We start from the raw sequence: 25,347 nt of genomic DNA, 5'->3' as shown, positions 1-25,347 counted from the left end.
ACTCAACTTTTTATTTACATGCGTTTAGATTTAACAGGGTAGGCAACTTTATATAGCAACCGTTTAGAAAACTACATTAGTTATTAATCTCATCACTGCATTGTAGACGATTTTCCACAGTTGTTAACATGAAACTAAGATAAAATGCCAGTTCTTAATCTCGTTTGATTATAGAAAAATGCAAAAGCGTTTTTTATAAAAAAAAAAATTCCTGCATTTCTTTTTGGTCGGTCTCTCTTGAAGAAAGGGTTATGGATCTGGGTACCCACCCCAAAATAGTTACAAGCCTTCCCAGACAATGAGAAGCTTACCTGTAAAGATAAATCTATCGGTACAAACACAAACATCCTGCTACTCCATTAAAATGATTAATTTAAGATAATTTAGCTGGAAAACCAGTTTTATAGGTAAATATGGGCCTAATACACTTTATGGTTCAAGGAGTAGTGATGCAAAATTGCGAATTAAAATAGTACTTGTAATATGCCCAGCACGATATTTCGTAATGCAATAGTCATTGAGCTCGTGCAATATATGTACGTAGTCTCATACTACCTCCAATCCCCTTCGCCATTAATTGCCACCAAATTTTTTTGGCGATTAACGTTGGAAAAACCGTCCTTTCAAGCAAAAGGTGGCATGCAAGTTCGCCATCGATATTTAAATTAGGAGTGAGAGAATACCATTCCCGGCTTCATTTAATAGAGCAAGATATTTTCTAGCGTTTATCGCCAATGATATAAGACAACGTAGCATGCTACCTTATATGGTTTCGCTGGGTGGGAAGATATCAAATACTTTTAACTAGCGACTACGCCTCGAGAGACAATAACTTTTCGGAGCCCTATGAAACTACTATTAAGGAGACCCCGATCGATTCAGCGGTAAGCGAGCTTTTTAGTGATAAACAAAGATATATTACATATGCACCGATGAAATTTATCCTTTCAAATGATCTCCACAAAAAAACAGGAGGTTTAAACTTGTAATAAAAGAAACAACTAGATATATTTCAAATTTTATTAACCAACGCAAATAGTATATTATCAAACATAATTTATAAAATAATATCAAATAATTTCTCCGCAACTCCACAACCCTTTCAATTCCTGAAATATAATTAAAATATCAGTTAAATGACTTGGAAAACAAAAAGGACATTTAAAGTAAAATTAAAATATCAGTTAACAGAGTAAAGTTTTTTTATTGTATCAATATAAAGTGAATTATATAAATTGTTCTAAAAGCCACAATATTACCCAGAGTAAAAAATGACCAGAGCAACATTAAAAATTAATTTTTAAATCCCCAAAAAATTTATTTGGGACTTATTTCAAATTTGGGCTCTGCAGTCTGATTAAACAGGCGTCCTAGTATATTTTTCACCCCACATTCAAAAATAGGTTAATAACAGTTTAAAACACATTTCACCAATAATAATTCTGACGGAAGAAGTGAAAATATTGTTTCGAAATCATACAAAAAATCATTCAAAAATAGGTTAAAAACAGTTTAAACAAGGATGACAACATCCATAAGTAGAGAAGCCAAAAATTTCATGGATGGGAATACGGTTGATTCTTAAAACGACAGGAAATTTAATTTTTATCTCCTTAACTTACCAAATTTGGAAAATCGGACATGTACATAAAGAAATGGAAAAATAAGGAAAAAAATTAAAAATATCCAAAAACCTGCATAAAGGCAGTCTGTCATAGTTGTTTTCTTTAAACGACAGGAAATTTAATTTTGATATCTATAACTGAAAATTTTTTGGAAATCGGACCATAAACACCAAAGATATGGAGAAAAATGTGAAAAATACAAAAATAGCCTAAAACCTGCTAAAAAGCGGTCCGACCGCCATTGATGTTTTATAGTTAATTGTGATCCTTATTAATAGGAATGTTGTCAAAAATTTCAGTATTCTATCTTTTATAGGAGCTGAGTAAATCCCATTTCCCTCATAGCGTTATGGACTGACTGACTGACTAAGTGAATTATAGAGTAGCTTCGCTACTAAAAACACCAATAATAATTCTGACGGAAGAAGTGAAAATAATGTTTAGAAATCATAACAAAAAATTTTCTGTACAAATAGAAACTGGTTTTATTACCTGAATGATACCAACAACATATTCATCGCATACTGAAGTATTCAAGCCTAAATTAATATAATTTTTAAAAGAAGTTATGAATTCAGATATTTAGTTAGAAATGTTTCGACTTCAGTTAAAAACGTATCACCAATAATAATTCTGACGGAAGAAAAGGAATCAAGGTTTAAAGATCATCATAACATAGTTTTTCTGTACAAATAGAAACTGGTTTATTACCTGAATAATACCAACGGCAACAACAGATTCATCGCATACTGAAGTATTCAAGCCTAAATTAATAATATTTTTAAAAGAAGTTATTTATTCAGATAATTTGTTAAAAATGTTTCGACTTCAGTTAAAAACATGTCACCAATAAAAATTCTGACGGAAGAAAAGGAATCACTGTTTAAAAATCATCATAACAAAATTTTTCTGTACAAATAGAAACTGGTTTTATTACCTGAATGATGCCAACGACAGGAATATCGCATACTGAAGTAATAAAGCCTAAAATAATAAATATACTTTTTAAAAGAACTTAACAATTCAGATAATTCTTTCAGAAAAGTTTTGACTTCGGTTAATCTATAATACAAAGTAAAAAGATGTCTGTCCATCCCTTAAGATCTCTGTAACCACTGAACCGATCAGATTCTACTCTTAAGGGTATATACCTACTGGTTCTGTGGTGGTTTTAAACTATTTTCTTGGGGGGTGAGACGAATTTACGCTAGGAAACAATAAACAAATCACCAATAATAATTCTGACGGAAGAAGTGGTAATGTTTAATTAATAATCAGAACATAAAATGTTAGGTAAAACATAATAGTTATTTCTTGCATCGTAATATAAACGGCTTTCCGCAGATATAGAATGAATAATTATAAGATTAAAAGTAGTTTTTTTAGCCCCGAGGTGCCGAAGGCACAGTTTTAAAAAATAACTAGTTTTAATCTTATAATTGTACATTTTTATATTCGTAGAAAGTTGGATTTAATACGATGCTAGACATAGTTTTTTGTATGGATGAGAACAGGTTCCTATCCACCAGACTCGAATAACTATGAGAAAAGAAATTTTAATACCTTCATATCTGAAGAATTTACAATTACAGCTATTGAACAGAAACGGGCTAAAATAATAGACAAAATTAATAACTAACGTTATTAATAAAAAATTTCAATAATTTTGACAAATTCAGATTTATGTTTGTCACCAATGATTATTCTGACGGGAAAAGAAGACACAATTTAAAATTTCATCATATACAAAAAGAAATGAAAAAAAACTTTTAATATAAAAATTACCTCCATAATAAAATTATGAACATATACTGTGAAATCTAAATAAATATAAATATTAACAAACTTTATAAAAAAAAAGGATTAAAACAATAATTTTTCTATAAATATCAGTTGGTGATGCATGATTTGTGTCATCAAATATCAGATACGGGTAAGAAATATCATCATATTAAATTCTGTGCTAAGATTGCAGATTTAAGTATAAAATTACCATTATATATTGAAGACACCATCAATTCAATATAGATAGGAGTAGACAAATTCTACAACAGCAACCTAAAATAATCTATGTATAATAATAAAAACAATAAGCATTATAATTAGAAGCTAGGAAGAATTTCAGATATTAAAATAGTCACCAATAATTATTCTGACGGGAAAAGAAGACACAATTTAAAATTTCATCATATATAAAAAGAAATGAAAAAATAACTTTTAATATAAAAATTACCTCCATAATAAAATTCTTCACATATACTGTGAAATCTAAATAAAAATAAATATTAACAAACTTTCTAAAAACATAAGGATTAAAACAAAATAATTTTTCTATAAATATCAGTTGGTGATGCATGATTTGTGTCATCAAATATCAGATACGGGTAAGAAATATCATCATATTAAATTCTGTGCTAAGATTGCAGATTTAAGTATAAAATTACCATTATATATTGAAGATACCATCAATTCAATATAGATAGTAGACAAATTCTCCTACAACAGCAACCTAGAATAATCTATGTATGATAATAAAAACAATAAGCATTATAATTAGAAGCTAGGAAGAATTTCAGATATTAAAATGGTCACCAATAATTATTCTGCCGGGAAAAGAAGACATAATTTGCAAATTCATCATATTAATCAATGAAAATAACTTTATAAAACTAAAAATCACCTCCAAACAATCTGAACAAGTACTGTGAAATCTAAATAAAAATAAATATTAACAAACTTGCTAAATGGATTAAAACAACATAATTTCTCTATAAATATCAGTTGATTAAGCATATCAGATTTGTGTCATCAAATATCAGATAAGCGGAAGAATTATCATCATAAAACTCTCTCTTCAGATTAAAGATAAAAAGTATAAAATTACCATTGTATATAAAAGATACCATCCATTCAATATAGATCTGAGTAGACAAATTCTCCAACAGCAACCTAGAATAATCATTGTATAATAAAAAAAATATGCATTATATTTAGAAGCTAGGAATAATTTCAGATTTTAAAATGGTCTGACGGGGAAAGAAGACTAATAAAAATATTTTTATCAAGTAATAATTAAAAAGTTTAATAAGAATTTATGTGCATGCTTACCTCTTTTTCAAAGACCCATCTATTTACTCCAGATGTAAGTAGACATTATATTTCAAGCATCATAATATCCTAAAATAAATCAAACATAAGCCATATCAATGTGAATTTGAGTTATGAAACTGAATAAGCATTAATCAGGAAATGGAAATTAGAATCATAGATCCCTACAAGGGTCATGTCAAAGAGTTTTAATCGTAAAACATCATGTATAACATTCATAACATAAAATCAAAGTATATATATCAGTTTAAATAATACCTGTATAATATACAGAAAACTACCAAATCGCCTAAATAATAATTAGAATTAAAATAAGAAATACCTAGTATACTAAATACAAACTGAATTTATTAAGGCTCATACAAAAAATATTATATCATATTTACATCAAAAAGTATGTACAATTAAAATCACGGCAAATTTTGAAATAATTCAATATTATGATTTACCTTTAAAAAGTACTTCAAATGACAGAAATCCTCTATTGCAACAAACTAAAAAATGAAGAAAGTTATAATGAGAAGTTTACAATCAAAGCCAGACATCCAAGTAAAATTATTATTACTCATTCAAATAGAAATTTTCATGTTTGGATCAATGAAAGTGTCGAATATTTTTATAATCATTGCAATGGATTTGATATTTCTTGGATTTTCATATACTGGATGAACGAACTAACCAAGGAAATCAAAATATTACCTATAATTGTCGAAGTCCAGAGACTGTTCAGGATTCTATGCCTATTCAAATAAAAAAATTAATTTCAATTTATGACTGGAGGATATTTTCAAGCTAACAAAATATGTGTACTGTGGTTAAAATGTATCTTTGTGGAAGTATCTACTCCAGTATTCCGTGGACTAGGGTTGCAATACAAACAAATATACTATAGCACATTTATCTTTATTATCCAGTTTAAAAACAATTCAATTATGTCAATAACTGGGCCATAGTGCATTTACTAATTATTAATTTATAAGAGGAAATAAGTTGTACCTCTAAAATTAGCCTCAAGTTCTTAATTTCCTGAAGAAAAAATACAAAATTAGAAAATTTCCTTAAAGAAATTATTTTATTATCAATAAAACTTACTTTCAGTGGTAGTGACGAAAAACATGTTTTATTATCATGGGAATCATATTGTTTGTTATACATCATTAAATCAGGAACCAGAATGGATAAGACAATACACAATAAAATAATAGAAGAAATAAGTTGTACCTCTAAAATTAGCCCAAAGTTCTTAATTTCCTGAAAAATAATACATTAGAAAATTCCTTAAAAAAATATTTTTTATCAATAAAACTTAATTTCAGTGGTAGTGACGAAAAACATGTTTTATTATCATGAGAATCATATTGTTTGTTATACATCATTAAATCAGAAATATCAAGGATAAGAAAATAAATAATAAAATAATATACATCCCCATTACTTACTAAACATTGCTCTTTTTGTAAAACTAGCGGCTTCGTCCCTAGCCTCTAGGGGCTTTGCCCCAAGAGATGACAACAAAAAAAATTCAAAAAAAAATTAAGAAGAACTAAAGAAAGCTTCTACAAAAGAAATTTTCTACAAAAGAAATTTTCTACAAAAGAATATTTCTACAAAAGAAATTTTCTACAAAAGAATTCTTCTACAAAAGAATTCTTCTACAAAAAAAAAAAAAAAAAAAAAAAAAAAAAAAAAAAGGGGGATTTTTTTTTGTTTTTTGGGGGGGGTTGGGGGTGTCCCAACTCCTCAAAAAAATAGCTTAAAACCACCACAGGACCAATAGGTATATACCCTGAAGAGTAGAATCCAATCGGTTCAGCGGTTACCGAGATCTTAAGGGACAGACAGACGGACAGACATCAAGCTACTTTGTATTATAGATATGTTCTTAACTTCTTGGTTGAAAAGTTTAAAATTTACAGTACATTGTCTCATCCCTCCCCCTATGATAGAATGTTAGAATCAACTTGTTACAATAATACCTGGATGGAGAATGAATACTGCAGGATATCAACAGGACATTTTACAAACTAATATCCCAACCTATATAAAAATATTTGAATAAGGGTAACAACAGGGGTGTATATTCTGCATGGGATCCCCGGCTCAGGGGGGGGGAAAAAAAATAAAAAATAAGTGGTTGGAGGGAAAAAAAAATGTAAAAATTAAGAAAACTGAAAACATTTTTTCCATTTCGCCCCCCTCCTTGGTTAAAAAACTAAGAAAATGTGTGGTAGGAGGGATAAAATAAAAAAAAATATAGAGTTCTTTAAATATATTTCTATTTTCCCCTCTATTTTTTAAGAAAAATCTAGGGGGGAAAAAAAATAAAAAATTTTGTAGCAGGGGAAAAAAAATAAATCTTATGCAGAATATACACCCCTGGGTAACAAACAAACTTAACATTACTTAATATCAAAAATTTCAGTAAAAATTTGTTTGATTTCATGAATTTTATCATATTAACGAGATATTAAGCATCATTTATTGCAGAAAATCTAGGATCAATAGAAAATCACATAGATAAATTAAATAACATTTGTAATACAAAATAAGACATTACCTTTAGAGTAAGCTTGAACATTTTGAAAGGATTTTCACCTGAAACATTACTTTGTCAATATTTAGATAATGAAATAATTGGAATTTAAATTTTGATGTTTGTCAGTTTAGCGGGTTGTATCCTCAATATTTTTAGGGTAATTTTGTGGATTGGTTGTCATCATTTTAATAGTTTGACATTCGAGGGGGGGGGGGGGGGGGAAGAGAGACTGGGGGAGTTAATAAATTTTTACCTTCATTAGTTCTTCAGTTAGCCTGCACAGAAACAGTTCATATTAAACCCAATCATCTAGAATAAAATATCATTAGTTTCTTAGGATAAAATTATTTCTTCAGAAAGTAACTTTTTGTCAGACTTAAAGGTTACATCCTAATAATCAGATATATGCTAACGTTTTTAAAAAATCATCATTTAGGAAAAATTTAAGGAAATATGGAGAATTTCAACTAACCTCAAATTTTAGACTACTCCAATTACCAATAAGATCATTCATCCTAAAAAAATTATGAATTTAAAAAATAGTAATTAGAATGAATTAATTATAAAAGTTGGATAATATCAGTTCGCCCTAGTTAAACAGGCTTCATTGTAGCACTCCAGTTCTAACCATAAATATTTAGGAAAATAATCATATTAATCAAAGTATAAGTATTACAAATATATATGCTCAACTATACCTTAGGTCTACAGAATATTCAGGCCAGAGCATTATCATAAGATCAATCACCCTAAAACAAAATTATGAATTTAAAAAATAGGAATTTAAATGAATTAGTTACAAAAGTTGAATAATATCAGTTCGCCCTAGTTCAACAGGCTTCATTGTAGCACTCCAGTTCTAACCATTAATATTTAGGAAAATCATATTAATCAAAGTATTTATGTATTCTATATATGCTCAACTATACCTTAGGTCTACAGAATATTCAAGCCAGAGCATTATTATAAGATAAATCATCCTAAAACAATTTATAAATTTAGAAAATAAGAATTAGAATGAATTAGTTATAAAAGTTGAATAATATCAGTTCGCCCTAGTTCAACAGGCTTCATTGTAGCACTCCAGTTCTAACCATAAATATTTAGGAAATCATCATAGTAATCTAAGTATTAAAATATTATATATATGCTAAACTATACCTTAGGTCTATAGAATATTCAAGCCAGAGCATTATCTAAAATAAAATATTGATAAGATAAAATGATAATATAATGAAAACATTCAACAAAAATAAAATATTTCAGTTCTACCATCAAATATCAACATAATATATTCTGTTGTCCCTATCAAGTATCATCATAATTATTTAAGAAAACTGTCGACAGTTAGTACAGGGGTGTATATTCTGCACAAGATTTTTTTTCCCCGGCTACAAAATTTGTTATTTTTTTCCCCCCCCCCTAGTTTTTTCTCACCATGTAGGGGGAAAATGGAAAAATATTTAAAGAACTCTATATTTTATTCCTCCTACCACACATTTTTTTATTTTTTATTCACTAGGGAGGGGGAAAATGGAAAAAATGTTTTCAGTTTTCTTAATTTTTACATTTTTTCCCCTCTAACCACTTATTTTTAATTCCCCCCCCCCCCCCCCGAGCCAGGAATCCCATGTAGAATATACACCCCTGGAGAAGTATTAAAATTATTACCTTCATATTTACCATCCTAACATTCTTTCTGTGCTTTAATCTAGGTAATAAAATATGTTAACATTCTTTCATTTCATAATAAAATTTATTAAGATTTTTAAAATAATCAGTTGGTGATGCATGATTTGTGTCATCAAAGTTCAGTTGAAGTGAAAAGTTCTCATCATATAACCTCCCCCAATGAAAATTTGTCTTTAAAAAACAAAGTTAAACATACCTCAGATAATAAATTATAAAGGACAGTTTCAATGCTGGTTTGACAAAATCCTAAAATTTTCAATAGGTTAATAAAAATAATTTAATATTAAGTTTCTTAAATTTGAGGTAAAATTCAGGCCTATCGATCCGTAAAGATTTGCCATCAAAGGAGTTCTGGACAAGTTTTATCATCATTATAAATCTTTAAAGAAGAACTCAAATTTTGAATAAAAATACCTTTAATCAGCAATTTATAAAGTCAATCTCGATATACTGAAATAAAAAATAAGTAAAAATATAACAAAAAAACATTTATGTAAAAGAATCCAGATTTTTTTTTCAGATATCGATCCTCGTAGTTAACCATCACAGAAAGTATGGACTACAATTATCATCATTTTTATTTCTTGAATATGAGGTTTTTTATAAATAAACCATCTCGTAATCAATGATTAAATGGCACCTAGAATTTGAATTTCGATCTAAAAGGGGGGGGGGGGGGGGGAAATGTGGTGACTCGTGCCACGACATACCAGCAATTTTATTTTGGGTGCTACTCCCTTAGTTTTAGAGATAATTGGGTGAAATCTTTTGGGCTGGGTCACTAATTACCCCAACTAGAGGTATCTTTCAAAAAAAAACGGCGGCGGGTCCGCCGCTCCCGCCGTTCGCCGCCATTTCCGCCGCCGCCAAAAAAATTTTTTTTTATTGCATTTCTCGCCGAATTAGGCAATTTAGAATCATTTGAGACCATGTTATTTTTTTCAAAAATTTTTCCCCTTATAACCAACCCTGCGGGGGGACTTAGTCATTTTTTTTTCAAATTCTCGTTTATCAAGGTATATCTTAAATTCAGTGCCTCTCCTAAGCTTTTAAAGATATTGAGACAAAACCTTTTGAGGTAGATCAGTAAAAAATATTTGAATAAAAAATGGCGGCGATACCGCCGCTCCCGCCGTCCACCGCCATTTTCCGCCGCCGCCGCCAAATTTTTTTTTATTGCATTTCTCGCCGAATTAGGCAATTTGGAATCATTTGAGACAATGTTATTTTTTTCAAAAATTTTTCCCCTTATAACCAACCCTGCGGGGGGACTTGATCATTTTTATTTCAAATTCTCGTTTATCAAAGTATATCTTAAATTCAGTGCCTCTCCTAAGCTTTTAAAGATATTGAGACAAAACCTTTTGAGGTAGATCAGTAAAAAATATTTGAATAAAAAATGGCGGCGGTACCGCCGCTCCCGCCGTCCACCGCCATTTTCCGCCGCCGCCAAAATTTTTTTTTATTGCATTTCTCGCCGAATTAGGCAATTTGGAATCATTTGAGACCATATTATTTTTTTCAAAAATTTTTCCCCTTACAAGCCGTCCTGTGGGCGGCGGAAAATAGCGGTGGATGGCGGGAGCGGCGGTATCGCCGCCATTTTTTATTCAAATATTTTTTTGCTGATCTACCTCAAAAGATTTTGTCTCAATATCTTTAAAAGCTTAGGAGAGGCCCTGAATTTAAGATATACCTTAATAAACGAGAATTTGAAAAAAATGACTAAGTCCCCCTGCAGGGTTGGTTATAAGGGGAAAAATTTTTGAAAAAAATAACATGGTCTCAAATGATTCCAAATTGCCTAATTCGGCGAGAAATGCAATAAAAAAATTTTTGGCGGCGGCGGCGGAAAATGGCGGTGGACGGCGGGAGCGGCGGTACCGCCGCCATTTTTTATTCAAATATTTTTTACTGATTTATCTCAAAAGGTTTTGTCTCAATATCTTTAAAAGCTTAGGAGAGGCCCTGAATTTAAGATATACCTTAATAAACGAGAATTTGAAAAAAATGACTAAGTCCCCCTGCAGGGTTGGTTATAAGGGGAAAAATTTTTGAAAAAAATAACATGGTCTCAAATGATTCCAAATTGCCTAATTCGGCGAGAAATGCAATAAAAAAATTTTTTTTGGCGGCGGCGGAAAATGGCGGCGAACGGCGGGAGCGGCGGACCCGCCGCCTTTTTTTTGAAAGATACCTCTAGTTGGGGTAATTAGTGACCCAGCCCAAAAGATTTCACCCAATTATCTCTAAAACTAAGGGAGTAGCACCCAAAATAAAATTGCTGGTATGTCGTGGCACGAGTCACCACATTTCCCCCCCCCCCCCCCCTTTTGCATGAATAATCCTTGGTAGGTCTATTTTCCCTAAATCGAACAAAAAGTTATTTTTAGTACCAACAGCTACCAGCTAAATTTCAGATCGAATTTCGAATTCTAAGTGCCATTCAATCATTGATAACGAAATGGTTGCATTAACCCTCCCCCCCTTTCATAATAAAAAATTACCTTATAAATGAATATTTCAATAAAGGGGATATTAGCCAATCATATCTGAACAGAATATATGTGGTTAAAAAATGAACAAAATCTTACTATCAAGAGCTTTTGATGAACATAAAATCATACACGAAAAAATATCAGCACTAATCTTAGTTCAGTAGAGGTAGTGAAAATATTAATCATGAATGTAATTAATTTAAGTATTTACAATCTGAATAGGTTGAAATGCAGGAATCTAAGGGGATAAGACAATAACAGAAATATTGATTGAAATCTCTTTAAAATACACCCTTTCAATAGATTACAATTAGTGGTTGAAACGTTTAGACACTCAATAAACCAAACAATGTTGCTTGCACATTCTTTTTCGTTGGCTTAAAGAAGAATTTTGGGGGACTAATCAAATAACCTCAGATTGTGGATAAAAAAAATTAAAATTAACCTGTGTAGATTTAGAATCCATTCAAATAGCCCTTGACTGAATTGCACAACTCCTTATTAAAAAATAAATGTCAACAACCAAAAATACTTTTCATATCAGAATAAAAATAACCAGGTTATCATACAGCAAGACGTTACAGCATGAAAATTGGGTTCTCAGAAGAGGGCGCCTTGTAAAAGTTAATCATGGAAAAATAGAAAGATTTTAGTTTTTTTCTAGTTAATACCTGGATTTATGAGGGTTGTCATCTAGGATAGAAAGATAGGAAAGAAAGTAATATCTCGAACACACCAGTACCTAGGCATTATAAATATATTACTGGAAATATTTTAAGTTAATTAGTTTAAGTTGAAATAAATTTGATCAGTAAGAAGTTTGTTATCATACTCAGAGTCATGTAATACATAAGACATATTTAGACATCATGTGAAGGTTAAGATTTGAAGGGCTAATAAAGCTAAAACTACGTACTCTTTCCATAGATTACAAGCAATGGTTGAAACGTTTAGACACTCTGTAAACCAAACAATTATATTTAGCCAACAAAGAAGAACGCGCTAGTAAGAATTTTTGGAGACTAAATAACCTCAGATTGTAGGTAAAAAAAAATTACCTGTGCAAATTTAGAATCCATTCAAAAACCCCTTCACCAAATAAAACAACTCCTAAATAAATATAAATGTTAACGACCAAACTTACTTTTTGTATCAAAATAAAAAGTTCAGGTTATCATACAGCAAGACGTTACAGCATGAAAATTTGGGTTCTCAGAAGAGGGCGCCTTGTAAATATTAATCATCGAAAAAGGGGGAGGCGGATATGCAACTTTAAGATCTTTGAGAAAAAAAAAAGTTTCCCAGATTATTAAGAACAGTCTAGTTTGGCGGGGGGGGGGGGGGGGGGATCCAGCGGGAAACTGATTTCGGCGGGAGCGGCAATTCAGTCGCAGTTTCTTCACAGTTCCACATTGTTCTCCACAAAAGCACCTGCTGTGCCGAATTTTAGAAAGTAAACTCTTTTATGGGCCGAGATCATGCAAGTTTTACTTTTGGTTTCAAAAAGTGGCACATCCTCCTCCCCCCTTTAAAATTTATTTTTGTTTCTACTAATTAATACCTGGATTTGAAGAAGGGCTGGAGCATGTCAACTCCATGCCATCCAGAGATGGTTACGAAAAAAAGACCTTGCGGCCAAACCTACCTAAAAAATTTTAAGATTAATTTCGGAGGGCTAAAACAAAAAAATACCTAACGAGGTAGGTGAAATATCAGGAAAAAGCTATTCTGATCATATTCAAAGAATCATAATACATAAGACATAAGCATTAAGCATCATATGAAGATTTTGAAGTAATTAAAATTAATTTGAAATATTTGTATTGTAGAAGAATAAAAACTATTACATGCAGTTTGAGCCGACCTCCATTCAAATTTCGAAAACACAACCAACGTTGAAAGTCTCACATAACATAATCCACAAAATCTAAATGTTAAGTCCAATAAATGTACAAAAAATAAAAACATTTTATTTTGACTAACTATCGACAGTATCAAATTCTTATTAAAGCTTTCGAACAATTTCAGTTATTTATATTACCTTGTGTTAAGAGGTTTATCTCCTTCCAACCCATGTTGAAAACCTCTTCGCAGTTAAGAAATAACTAAGCACACAGGTCTTCATTTTCCTTCTGTAAATTAATGTTCAGTATACATAATCTGAGAATAATAAATGAATAACAAAAATAAATGAAAGATCAAGAACCCAGGTATACTTACAAAGCCTCAAAGTTCCAGAAATAAATTATGAACAATTTTATGCTTATTTTCAGAACAGGTACTTTCAGTTTTAATCCAAACAAATTGGGAGAGGAAGGAAAGGGCTCCATTTAACAAATATAATTTGTCCAATAAGGAATTATCTAATTGATCAAAAAGAAACCTTTATTAATATAGGTTCCCAATGAAAAGAATTTCCCCATTGATATATGCTAAAATGGGAGGAAATTTGAAAAAATTTGGTATAGTCCCCAGAGAAAATTTGAGGCCCCGAAGATATACCTGGGAAATAAATGTACTGTAATTCAGATATATCACGTGTTGGCTGAGTGGGGAAAGGAGTCTCTCACAAGGCGGATCAGAGAGTCAAGTTTGTCCGCCTTGAAAACTACAATTCGCCGCCACGGCGTCATTTCCACGCCATCAGCCCAATTTGTATTGTTGTCAAGGTTTGTCTCGTTACTCACCTAAAATAATAAACACTTAAGCGAAGGAAATAAGTACTTTTATTGAGAATTCTATAACCGCTAAACTAATAAAATTCTGTTACAATGTAGCTGAACTTTTCAGTCCTGCGAAGTTTTACATCTAATTTAAGTAAAATACCACCTTACGAAGAGAAAATGAAAAAAAAACTTATTCTCCAAATTTTTTTCTCTTATTAAAGCTGGTTGAGCTTTTTGTGAGGATTTGTGATAATTGTAATATTATTCTAGATAACCTGGTTGTGTGTAAAAGGCCAAATAGCTACCTAAGGAAGAATCTCCCCATGAAGAGGCCGACGGTATCTTGAAGATAGGAGGACTCTTCAGTTAATTTTAATGTGGATATAAAAAGACCAAAAATAAACTATTGTTTTATAATTTTGTTTATTCTTATTATGTGTCATTTGGATTTATATTTTATGTATCTTAACTTTGGGCAATTTCCAGAATATAGTGGTTTCTGGGGTTGAGTTTATCGTGTATTAAAAGATCTAAATCACCGTGTGCTTCCAGACAGTGTGAAAATGGCATTGATCCTGTCTACATGATGATTGGTTACACTGTTGTTTAGGTGAGATATGCTACATTTTGTTACCCTTTCACTTTTTGTTGCGTAACCGCTCAGGGAGTAAAGGAGGGGACAATGGGCAATTAATTCAATATAAGAGTTATCAAAGAAAGGGCATGAAATCCAGTTTAATCCAATAAATTTGTAGGAAATTAGGGATTGTTATTGAATAATAGATTTCCATAGAGTCATGTAAAGTGAAATCTCAACTTGTTTTTGATGAAATATATTGAGGTTTTCTGGTGTGATTTTTATATTAAAAGATTATTGAACCCGGCCAGCTGCTAGCAAGAATATGACTGCCCCTTTTTATTCCGTTTATTTCCCTTGCCCCCACCTCCCTTCTCCCCGTCTGCTACATTCCAAACTAACACGACGGATAGTGGAAGATGGCGATCATAACTATTCTCAGATATCTTCAAACTAGTTTACCCCCTCTCTTCCCCCTCTCTTTTTTTCCTTCCCCTTTCAAACCTATAATTCTGGTGTTCATACAAATGCGCCAATTTTTGTTTTATAAAATTTTTTTGAAAATAACATCTGTTTGGTTTTCCTTTGCAATTAAGCTTTTTTTTTAGGTACAGGGAAGGTTTTTAACTATTTTGGGAGAGCGTATCTCCACCCTCCCAGTTTAAAATCCCCCACAAAATTTTTTTTCTGAATATTTCTTATTAAAACTCAAATTAAAAAGTAGAAGGGCGGTTGACTTATCCCCCTCCCACCTTAAGAACACTTAGAGGCTTCTTGGGGGCGTTCGTTGCCCCTAGTCTTTCTTAAAATAAGAGCTATGTCTTGCATTTTTTTTCAATTAGGTGTTTGATCACGAATTTCATATGGTAAAAATATTTTTCTTATTTAATTGTTATCCTAAAAAGATAAAAGTTATGCTTGAAAATTGTTTTAATAGCTATTATTATATGTTGCATTTTTGTATAAACGTGAGAGTTGTGATCACAATTGGCGTAACATTTGTACTCTTTGGCGTCAATGCGTATTTTCAGATATCCATTACTCGCTATCAACACGACGAGTTTTTATTTCCCTTCCCCCCACTTTCCTTATCCCTTCTCCCCGTCTGCAATATTCAAAACATACATAACGAGTAGCGGCATTCTATGCGCAAGTACCCAAACCCAGTCAGAATCTGCTAAATTCCCTTTAAGCCAGTCCCTTGTCCCCTCTCTTACTCCCTGGTAACCGCTAGTATTGAACAAGACCAAATTAAGGCAATTTAAACAGATTTTGATAAGTAGGTAAAACGGATTATTTCGTGTTAGGATATTATGCCTATTTATGAACTTTAATTGCCTTTATCTTCACCATTAACAATTCAAAAATTTGAAGAATCCACAAAATTACCCTATTCAATAGAAATAGAAGAATAGAAGCATATTCTGAACCTCTTTTTCGTCAAATCTAAGAAGGAACATTTCTAGCAGACAAAAGTATTGTTTACTTTCGACTCAAGCTGATGTGGATTCTTAAAAAATTATAGACTCGCTACCCGATAGTGAGGCAAAATTATTGTTGTGAAAAATCATCCAAAAGCACATTAAAAATCTACAAAAATTAAACAAAATCATATGTTAATAACCCTTTAATATTTTATTTAATTTTTGTACATTTTTTATACGATTTTAGAGGATTTTTCACAAAAATAATTTTGCCTCTCCAGCGAGTAGCCAGCCTAACTTGTTTTTAAGAATCCACCTCCTTTCGAAGCTTTCAAATTTAAACGAAATTTTTGGGCAATTAATTCTGATTCCGCAAAGCTTTCTACTAAGAAAATATACTGTTTACAGCTGACTTTTAACTATGTATGAAATGAAAAAAAAACATGCTTCGTGACAAGATGTGTACAAAATTTCAACCAATGAAATTAAATGTATGTACCGATGCGATTCTCCTATTGGCTCAATCAGACATTCCCTCTCTTTCTTAGTACCTTTATTCCCTATTCATACATTATAAAAAAAAGCAATTCAGACTAGCAGTGTTTACTACAAAGATAAATGCTTACATCATAGTCAATACAGAGTTCACTTTCTCCAACAAATAACTCCTCTTCTGGATTTGAAAATAAACAGGCCTAAAATAGAGGAAAAACAATAAAAAATAGATGTTATTTGAGCCAATCATTACCCCCCTACATAATTTCATAAACTACAAAATTTCTGTAATTAATGTTATAACCTCTCATGATCAAATAGAATTAATCTTAAAAATCTTATGGACCTCAAACTAGTTATAACAATCTATAAAGTCCTAAAGGTAAACCAAGAAACATGATAAAAATTTCGAGGTTTGCTGTAGCTTGAAATAGATCAGAAATTGTTAATACAGCACAATTTACATACTTGAAAAGGAAGGCCATAACTCTTGAACATTCTTTTAAAGTACATAATTTACAAAAATTATGATAAAAAAATTACAATTACTAGGAGTTATATCTATCAATACTAACAGAAACTGATAGGTTTCAAAGTTCGTTGAAGCTTGAATCACAAGAAAATCAAACTTAATTTATAACAAAAATATGTAATAACATCCGCTAATCTAATAAACATAATTCTTTATTAAATTACTTAAGAGTTATATTTATCTATCACAGCTCTGAAAAATCAAGAAACATAAAAGATTTCAAGATTCGAATGGAGCTTGAACCACTGGTGAACTAAATTTTAAACTAAAATTTGAGAGAATTTATGTAATAACATCATGATGGTATGATAATAAATAATTATCAACCTCAGAGTAGTTACATTTATCTATCATAGCTCTGACAAACCAAGAAACATAATAGATTTCATGATTTGGAGGAGCTTGAACCACTAGTAAAATAAATTTAAAACTAAAATTAAAGAGAATTTATGTAATAACATATGATGGTATGATAATAAATCATTATCAACCTCAGAGTAGTTACATTTATCTATCATAGCTCTGACAAACCAAGAAACATAAAAGATTTCATGATTTGGAGGAGCTTGAACCACTAGTAAAATAAATTTTAAAACTAAAATTAAAGAGAATTTATGTAATAACATATGATGGTATAATTAGAATAAATCATTATCAACCTCCGATTAGTTATATTAATCTATCAAGACTTAGGGAAAACCAAGAAACAAAGGTTTCCAAGTTCGTTGAAGCTTGAATCACAAGAAAATCAAACTTAATTTTTAACAAAAAAATGTAAGAACATCCGCTAATCTAATAAACATAATTCTTTATTAAATTACTTAAGAGTTATATTTATCTATCAAAGCTCTGAAAAACCAAGAAAATAACAAGATTTAAAGATTCGCTGGAGCTTGAACCACTAGTAAACTAAATTTTAAAACTAAAATTAATGAGAATTTATGATATAACATCATGATGGTTACATTTATCTATCATAGCTCTGACAAACCAAGAAACATAAAAGATTTAAAGATTCGGAGGAGCTTGAACCACTAGTAAAATAAATTTTAAAACTAAAATTAAAGAGAATTTGTGTAAGAACATATGATGGTATAATAAGAATAAATCATTATCAACCTCCGATTAGTTGTATTAATCTATCAAGACTTAGGGAAAACCAAGAAACAAAGAGTTTTCAACGTTCGTTGAAGCTTGAATCACAAGAAAACCAAACTTACTTTTTAACAAAAATATGTAATAACATCCGCTAATCTAATAAACATAATTCTTTATTAAATTACTTAAGAGTTATATTTATCTATCAAAGCTCTGAAAAACCAAGAAAATAACAAGATTTCAAGATTCGCTGGAGCTTGAACCACTAGTAAACTAAATTTTAAACTAAAATTTAAGAGAATTTATGTAAAACATCATGATGGTATGATAATAAATCATTATCAACCTCAGGGTAGTTACATTTATCCAAAAATACTAACTAAAACTGTGAAACATAAGTTTCATAGTTAATTGAAGCTTGAAGCACAAGTTAAAAATCAAATAGAACATAAAATGTATTTATGTAATAACATATGATGATATAATAAGAATAAATCATTATTAACCTCAGAGTAGTTATATTGTTCTATCAAGACCTAAGGAAAACCAAGAAACAAAATTGGTTTCAAGATTTGCTGTTGCTTGAAGTAGTATTTAAATAAAAATACAAAAATAGTTTCTCATACATTCAAATCCGGTGGATGGGAACCAGTTCTCATCCATACGAAATAACTTTGACTAGCATCGTATTATATCCAGCTTTCTACGAATTTAAAAATGTAAAATCATAAAATTGTACATTCTATATTCGCTGAAAGCTGTTTGTAATAAGATGCGAGAAATAACTATTAACCAGTGGTTAGATCATTGGGGTCGAAGTCGCGGGCTAAAAATAGTTTTAATAGGAAGCTATACATTATTTTTCAGTAGGGACAAAAACAGGTTCCAATCCAGAGGATATTTATCAGTTTACGCTGGAATTTTCTAGTTACCTGGTCAACGGCGGAGACTGTAGCCAGGTTCTTAGGTTTGTACAATTTACAGATGATAATGTAGTGCTCAAAATCGTAGGGCAAATTTCTGTCGCGAGCCTTTCGCATCTCAAGCACCAAAGTCTCCAACAACGGCACGGTTATCTAAATAGAAAAGAAGCTTCATAAAAATATTATGAAGCCAAGGAAATTTCCCAAAGAGGGCGGAAAAAACATTTCCCCTCCCCCTTTAAAAAGGGATCCGATGCAGAATAAACACCCCAGAAATATATCTTTAGCAAGAATTTTTAAAATTCTATAATAGTTAAATGTATCTTGATACTTAAATGATATCATTATAAAAATGACACCAACCACAATCAAGAAAATTATCTTGCTAACAATTTGCTGCCATTCTATACTATTAGTTAAATAAGAATGGGGATGAAGTTAGCATATTAAAATAAAAATCTACAAATAAAATATTCAGCTGGGTAAAATGACTGCAACCCCCCTACACCACCTTTAACCAATCTATTCATCTCCCAATATACAATCAGTAAAAAAAAAATTAGGATAAATTTCCCCTTTCAACATTTCAATCATCATATTATACCTGTGCAGGAATATTGATGAATCTTTCATTAATTAAAAATCCAACTTTTCCATTTAATAGATCTGTCACATACTTCAAAACTTGCCTAAACAGTAATTTATACTTATTATATAAAAAAAGACAAGACTTGTGTAATGTAAAGGTAGGAGTGTTTATTTTTACTCAGGTAATACCCTCCAGCAAAATGGCTATAATCCTTCCCAGGAATCGTGAGAGCTTAACAGTTTATTGGTTAGCGAGATCCTTCGGTACACTCAATTGCTTAATTTAAAAACTATATAAAATAGACCTTTATTATCTTTCTTTTTGGTCTATCGCGGACTAAAGCCCTTTGAACAGTATTCATAAAGGGTTAAATATAAAAAAAAATAATCTTAGTGCACATACCTATCATTTCCTTTAGCAGTCTGTTCAAGAAGAAACCTCCGGAGACCAATAACAGACTCTTTGGTTTTATCAGCCAGGTTCAGCACAGTGGATATAGCATACACCTAAACAACTGTTAGTTCATTATGACCATATCAACCCAATTTGGGTACATAAACCAACAAAGATCTGTAGAGATAAGGTAATTGTCGATAAATTGAGGTTTATCACAAACGATTATACAATTTGTAGTCATTTCAAGTTTAAACGTTTGGTGCACTTTTTAGACTAACCAAAAATAAATAAAAATGTCTCGTAAGTTAAGCAAACAAATAATAAACCAGGGATCACATGCAGAATAAACACCCCTGTAACAGTCTCATAATTCAAAAAAATATTTTGTTAAACTAAATTTAACTAAGTCCTTGACATTTAAGTCTAGAACTTCCAGGAAAAGTTTATTTTATTTCCCAAATGTTTGGCCCAAATTTAGAAATTGAATATCTAAATTGGAATTGACAATATTTGGTTATTTTTGTAGTAGTTACGTCATAACAATATCATAATTCAATAATTCGTATACTCTATGCGACAAGTAACTTTTGTTCAAATACTTTTCATTGCGAGATTGTTTGATAACCCAACCCCAATAAATAGATATTCCATACCTCATTTGATTCTTCATTGGCATCATCGGCTTCGTCTGGGATACTTTGTTTAATTACAGAGCCAATACCTCTCTGGGCTAAGATTGTATCAGTTACTCTACTACAGTCAACCACTCTAGAAAAGAATTAGTTTTAAAACAAGGAGGACATAGCGAAGCACAAAAATTGTAATTAAAAAAAGGCAAATAATAGTTAAACAGATGTGAAGTAATATTAAAAAAGAAAAACTATGAAAAGGTTTTTATGGATTTTATTCATGGTTGTTAGGCAATAAAGATAAAATATAGAGTGCATTTAAACAAATATCATAAACGAAATTTTCAAGGCCCTTTGTTATAAACAAAACATTAATTATTCCTCAATTTTTTCATTTAACTGTTGGCAGAAAATTATATGAAAGATGCTTAATCAGTATTGATAAGCACAGGTTTTTATCCAACAGTTATTAATCGGTCCGAAGCAATACTGGAAAAGCCCCAACCAGTATGGCTTGGAATCCATTTATCATCTGATGGATTGGAGCAGATTTTCACCAATTCTGAAGAAAAAAAAACTTACGCAGATCTGAGGAAAAGTTGTTGCAAGAGCCTCTGTATACCCTGGTAGTCTTCACCCTCGGGCGACCGAGCTTCAAATTCTACCTAAACATAAAAATAAAGAGATTTAGAATCGGTTCCTACACCTAGATACACTTTCTGTAGATAGCAATTAATAGTTAAAAATTTGGACTATAAACTTCATGAACTAACCAATTTTAAATTGAAGAAATCTAATAAGAAATGGTTGATATAAAAACCCTAGAAACTAAACAAAAATATGTTCTTTCCCACACGCCCTACTTCTAACTCAACTTACGTGTATCTCTTTCCCTTCTTCGTTTTCAGAGTCTGAACTATCTGAAGAATTATCCGGCGTCTCTAGAGGAACAACTCTTGGTTGTTTAATCATCTGAAATGGTAAAATTTCATTTTAGCAAAGCACGGGGTGCCAAGTTTAAATTCTATTGTAACATAAGCATTGTTAGGATATCTTAGCGTTTACATTTCATCAACTAATAGGATGTTCTTTAGTTTGGGCCACTGTTGTTGGTTTGTAGGCTATTCTTAAGACCTGTTGGGTCCACCCTGTCCCTGGCCTGGAGCGCCGGGACGGTTACCTCCCTGGTTTCCACGGTTGAAGGAGAATCTAAAAATAATTAACATTAGTTAACTTAACTGTCTAAGTAATTAGCAAGGGAATAGTTATTTATCTCATCGTATTATAAACAGCTTTCCACGGATATAAAATGTGAAAGAATTAATAAACTTAAAACAAGTTTTTTTTAGCCGGGTCAAATTTGAAAATATACACCCCCGTATGAATACTTAAACCTTACCTCTCTGGGGGAGTTCTGTCCTTTCTGGCCTCCTTTGACCTGTTCCTCACAACCTTGGAGTGAATGGCGCAGGACACGCAATAGTACAGCTTAGCATAAAGCTTGGGAAGGGTGTAGCTGGTGTACACGGAAGCCTGAACATAAAATACAAATATGAAGAACATTCTCTTATTAAATTTTTTTCATTTGAAACTGGTGGATTAGAACCGGTTCTTATCTATACGAAAAAACTACGTCTAACATCGTATTATATCCAGTTTTCTACAAATACAGAAATGTACAATCATAAGATTATTAAATCCTAATGTGCTTTATTGTTATATTATATGTAACTAGTGGAATAATAATAATAAATCTAAATCTAAGATTAAAATAATTTTTTTCGCACATGTTGGTTAAAATCTTATGATTTTACAGTCTATATCAGCATAAAGCTGTTCATAATAAAATGCGAAAAATGAATATTATCTACCATAGTTCTGACACTAAGAAATTTATGAAAAAATTTTAAGGATTCAAATCTATGACATACTTTTAAATAACTGTATGAAAAAAAAATAAGGCATCTTAAAACATTTAAGGAACTAATAAATATACTTCCAATTTAATTTACCACAGATTAATTAAGCAAAGAAACATGGATAGTCTCAATACTTACTCAAATCTATGGATTTCATATAGCTAACAAAGAAATGTTTAGAAAATTAAACGAAAAACTTCATTGACTGAAATTACTGGGTCGAATTTTCAATTTTTATCTACCATAGATCTCCTTAGCGTAATAATATACAACATATTATTGCTTCAGTATTCTATGGAATATAGAATTTAATCAAATATTAATTTAATAGATAAATTTTAAGAATGTGTCTGTTGAACAACAATAACAGAAGTTAACATCGAACATTAGTTTGTAGAACAACTTTCTTTGAACAGAGAATAATTGTCAGTTCAGGAAACTCGTGTTCTATTATAATCTATGAGCATTTCGATATTTTAAAGCAATTCAAATGGTGCTGTAAAGAGATACCATACTCAAATAAGAAATAACATTAAACGTATAAAATAAATTTTAAACATTACGTGTACGATGGCAAGTATGGGAAATCTTTCAAGAGAAAAAGTTATCCCCAATTCACCTTCGCAATTAATCTTCCAGCAATTAATGAAGTGATCTAATATAAGGTTATTAAACACTAGGTAAGATGCTGATTGAACAGATTTAATATAAATTAAGTCTTTAAGTATAATTTACATGTTCAAGAGGTTCATTGAAGAAGATCTCATAAGAAAAGAAATCCTGAAGCAACCATCTTAAATAATCTACCAGTATTGGAAGTAGTGTCAAATATAAGATTTGACACTTGAAAGTAACTGGGTCAACTTAAGATATTAAAGAATATTAATTACATAAATTTTGCTGTTAAAATTTTATGTTAGAGTTACAACTATCTAAATAGCCATTTTGGTGCTATAAGAAATGGATAACTCATTTCTATCTTCCCAGGATTAATTCGCGTGCTCTAATATAAGATTAGACACATGGTAAGCTACTGGGTTACATTCCAAAACTTGGCCCCTCGGTGCCGGCGTCAAATCTTTAAGAAAGCTTTCATGAAATAATACAATATTAGAAACTAATCTTATCAGAACTTAATACAGTTTTAAAGTACAGAAAAACGCAGGGTTATCATCCAACAAAGATATTAAAGTTTCTTATTCCATAGATTTTGCAGTTAAAAAAAAATTGTTAGAGTTACAACTATCTAAATAGCCAATTTAGTGCTATAAGAAATGGAGAACTCATTTTTATCTCCCCAGGATTAATTCGAGTGCTCCAATACAAGATTAGACACTTGGTAAGCTACTGGGGATAAGAAATTTTTGGTATGGAATAATAAAATGAAGTTACCAACAAATAGCTTAATTAGTTCTTATCTAGTTTTTAGTAAGTGGAGAAATAACTAGGCAATTACCACTTCAAACTGATCATTGACCTTCTGAACAATAGGTGAAATTATGTGCATACGTCATATAGTTAAGCCGCTATTAGTACAGAAAATTCGTAGAAAATTGAAAAATATGATACTAGGAACATTCCACCGTAATTTGTACTAAATCCAGCATTTTTTCAGATAACTATATAAAAACTTTACCTCAGAGATATCTCTAACAGCGGCGGCCTCGACAATGTTCCTGATCACAAACTTCCTGATAGCCTTGTCCTTGGGGCAACACTTGGAGCAGTTAGTGCACCTGGTTTAGGTTAAATCATGTTCCTTACTCTGTCCCAAAAAATAGTCAGGGAAAGAATACATTGCATGCTAAGTAATTAGAAAGAATTATTAGAATGTTCAAGTAGTTAATATTATTTTAAAGATATAGCTCCGCAACTGATCCAATATATTTTGAATTGGAATCAGAATTGAGCCATACTGAAAAAAAAACTTCGTAGGTATTAAGAACAATTTTCTGCAAATTATCAAACTTTAGTACCATTTCATTAGCACTGTTGAAGCTTGTTACTTAAACTTTATTTTTACTGGCCGCAGAATGAAAGCAGTCTTTTATAGAAGCAAAAACCTAAACTAACAAAGGAAACCATGTACGATCAGAGTTATCAGGATTTAAATTTTTGTAAAGTTTGGAGATTAACAAAACATGAACATTATTTCCCTTTCCTGATGAACTTGACATGGCCACGGCCGTGCTTATTGCGTCCACCGTTGCGACGCTTGAAGGGCATTTTCACTCTGAAAAAAAGGGACAATTTACGTAAATAATGAATAAACGTACTATTAATTTATAAACTTAATATTTTACTGATGGCTTTATCCTATAGGGACACTCACAAGAAAAACCGTATACGAATTAAACTTTAAAAAGAATGTTGTAGTACCATACCCAAATATTATTACAACCAAACTCAAAACTATAAAAGAATAACTGCAACTTTGTCATAAATACATAAAACCATAAAGCTTCTAATAATAAAAGCTACAGCCTCTAAATTAAAAAAAATCAGGCTATTAGACATTTATTAAACTCTACAAAGATTGGGTTACAAAACTTATTAATAATCAACAAGTAATTTTAACAAAAATAAAACAAAACTACGCAATACTAATATTTAAAATATATATAATTAGTACCATAAACT

General features: G+C 30.9%; 2 protein-coding genes, 1 long non-coding RNA gene and 2 other non-coding genes across 19 annotated transcripts; all 5 read right to left on the bottom strand.

Annotated features, from left to right (window-relative positions):
- Positions 1-1,006: 1,006 nt before the first annotated feature.
- On the bottom strand, positions 1,007-13,597 carry LOC145335094 (uncharacterized). Of its 13 annotated transcripts, none has more exons than XR_013885138.1 (32): positions 13,501-13,597; positions 13,307-13,386; positions 13,021-13,104; positions 12,518-12,569; positions 12,131-12,201; positions 11,905-11,956; positions 11,469-11,513; positions 9,376-9,411; positions 9,158-9,207; positions 8,941-8,980; positions 8,431-8,465; positions 8,199-8,249; positions 7,968-8,018; positions 7,742-7,784; positions 7,523-7,578; positions 7,291-7,328; positions 6,710-6,770; positions 5,955-5,984; positions 5,730-5,759; positions 5,433-5,473; positions 5,183-5,227; positions 4,992-5,022; positions 4,734-4,802; positions 4,510-4,574; positions 4,306-4,336; positions 4,070-4,134; positions 3,859-3,893; positions 3,189-3,235; positions 2,563-2,609; positions 2,337-2,389; positions 2,118-2,164; positions 1,007-1,109 (listed from the first exon to the last, which is right to left on the bottom strand). It is a non-coding gene; the product is annotated as an uncharacterized LOC145335094 (long non-coding RNA). The 13 variants fall into 13 exon arrangements; XR_013885149.1 differs by having other exon boundaries at positions 5,433-5,467; XR_013885140.1 differs by lacking the exon at positions 2,563-2,609.
- LOC145305080 (small nucleolar RNA U43) lies at positions 7,845-7,922 on the bottom strand. Its single transcript, XR_013874506.1, has one exon. It is a non-coding gene; the product is annotated as a small nucleolar RNA U43 (small nucleolar RNA).
- On the bottom strand, positions 8,311-8,387 carry LOC145305079 (small nucleolar RNA U43). The gene has a single exon (XR_013874505.1). It is a non-coding gene; the product is annotated as a small nucleolar RNA U43 (small nucleolar RNA).
- LOC145335092 (protein BCCIP homolog) lies at positions 13,590-21,803 on the bottom strand. 3 transcript variants are annotated; one of them, XM_080180800.1, is made up of 9 exons: positions 21,668-21,803; positions 21,371-21,453; positions 20,813-20,927; positions 20,166-20,269; positions 19,779-19,863; positions 19,184-19,327; positions 16,753-16,821; positions 13,962-14,146; positions 13,590-13,684 (listed from the first exon to the last, which is right to left on the bottom strand). In XM_080180800.1, the coding sequence occupies exons 1-8, from the start codon at positions 21,758-21,760 to the stop codon at positions 13,994-13,996; spliced, it is 846 nt and encodes a 281-aa protein (XP_080036926.1). In that variant the 5' UTR covers positions 21,761-21,803; the 3' UTR covers positions 13,590-13,684; positions 13,962-13,993. The 3 variants fall into 3 exon arrangements, with proteins under 3 accessions (XP_080036926.1, XP_080036925.1, XP_080036927.1); XM_080180799.1 differs by having other exon boundaries at positions 13,590-13,674; XM_080180801.1 differs by having other exon boundaries at positions 13,590-13,619.
- Positions 21,760-24,972, bottom strand: LOC145335093 (small ribosomal subunit protein eS26-like). The gene is made up of 4 exons (XM_080180802.1): positions 24,872-24,972; positions 24,344-24,446; positions 22,188-22,321; positions 21,760-21,997 (listed from the first exon to the last, which is right to left on the bottom strand). Exons 1-4 carry the CDS (start codon positions 24,931-24,933, stop codon positions 21,916-21,918), a joined length of 381 nt encoding a protein of 126 aa, XP_080036928.1. The 5' UTR covers positions 24,934-24,972; the 3' UTR covers positions 21,760-21,915.
- Positions 24,973-25,347: the final 375 nt, after the last annotated feature.

This window comes from Acartia tonsa, chromosome 13 (genome assembly GCF_053477335.1).
Source record: "Acartia tonsa isolate MP-2025a chromosome 13, ASM5347733v1, whole genome shotgun sequence".
Taxonomy (NCBI): Eukaryota; Metazoa; Arthropoda; class Copepoda; order Calanoida; family Acartiidae; genus Acartia; species Acartia tonsa.
The sequence above is the reverse complement of the archived record's forward strand: the minus strand, read 5'-3'. Positions and strand labels throughout refer to the sequence as shown.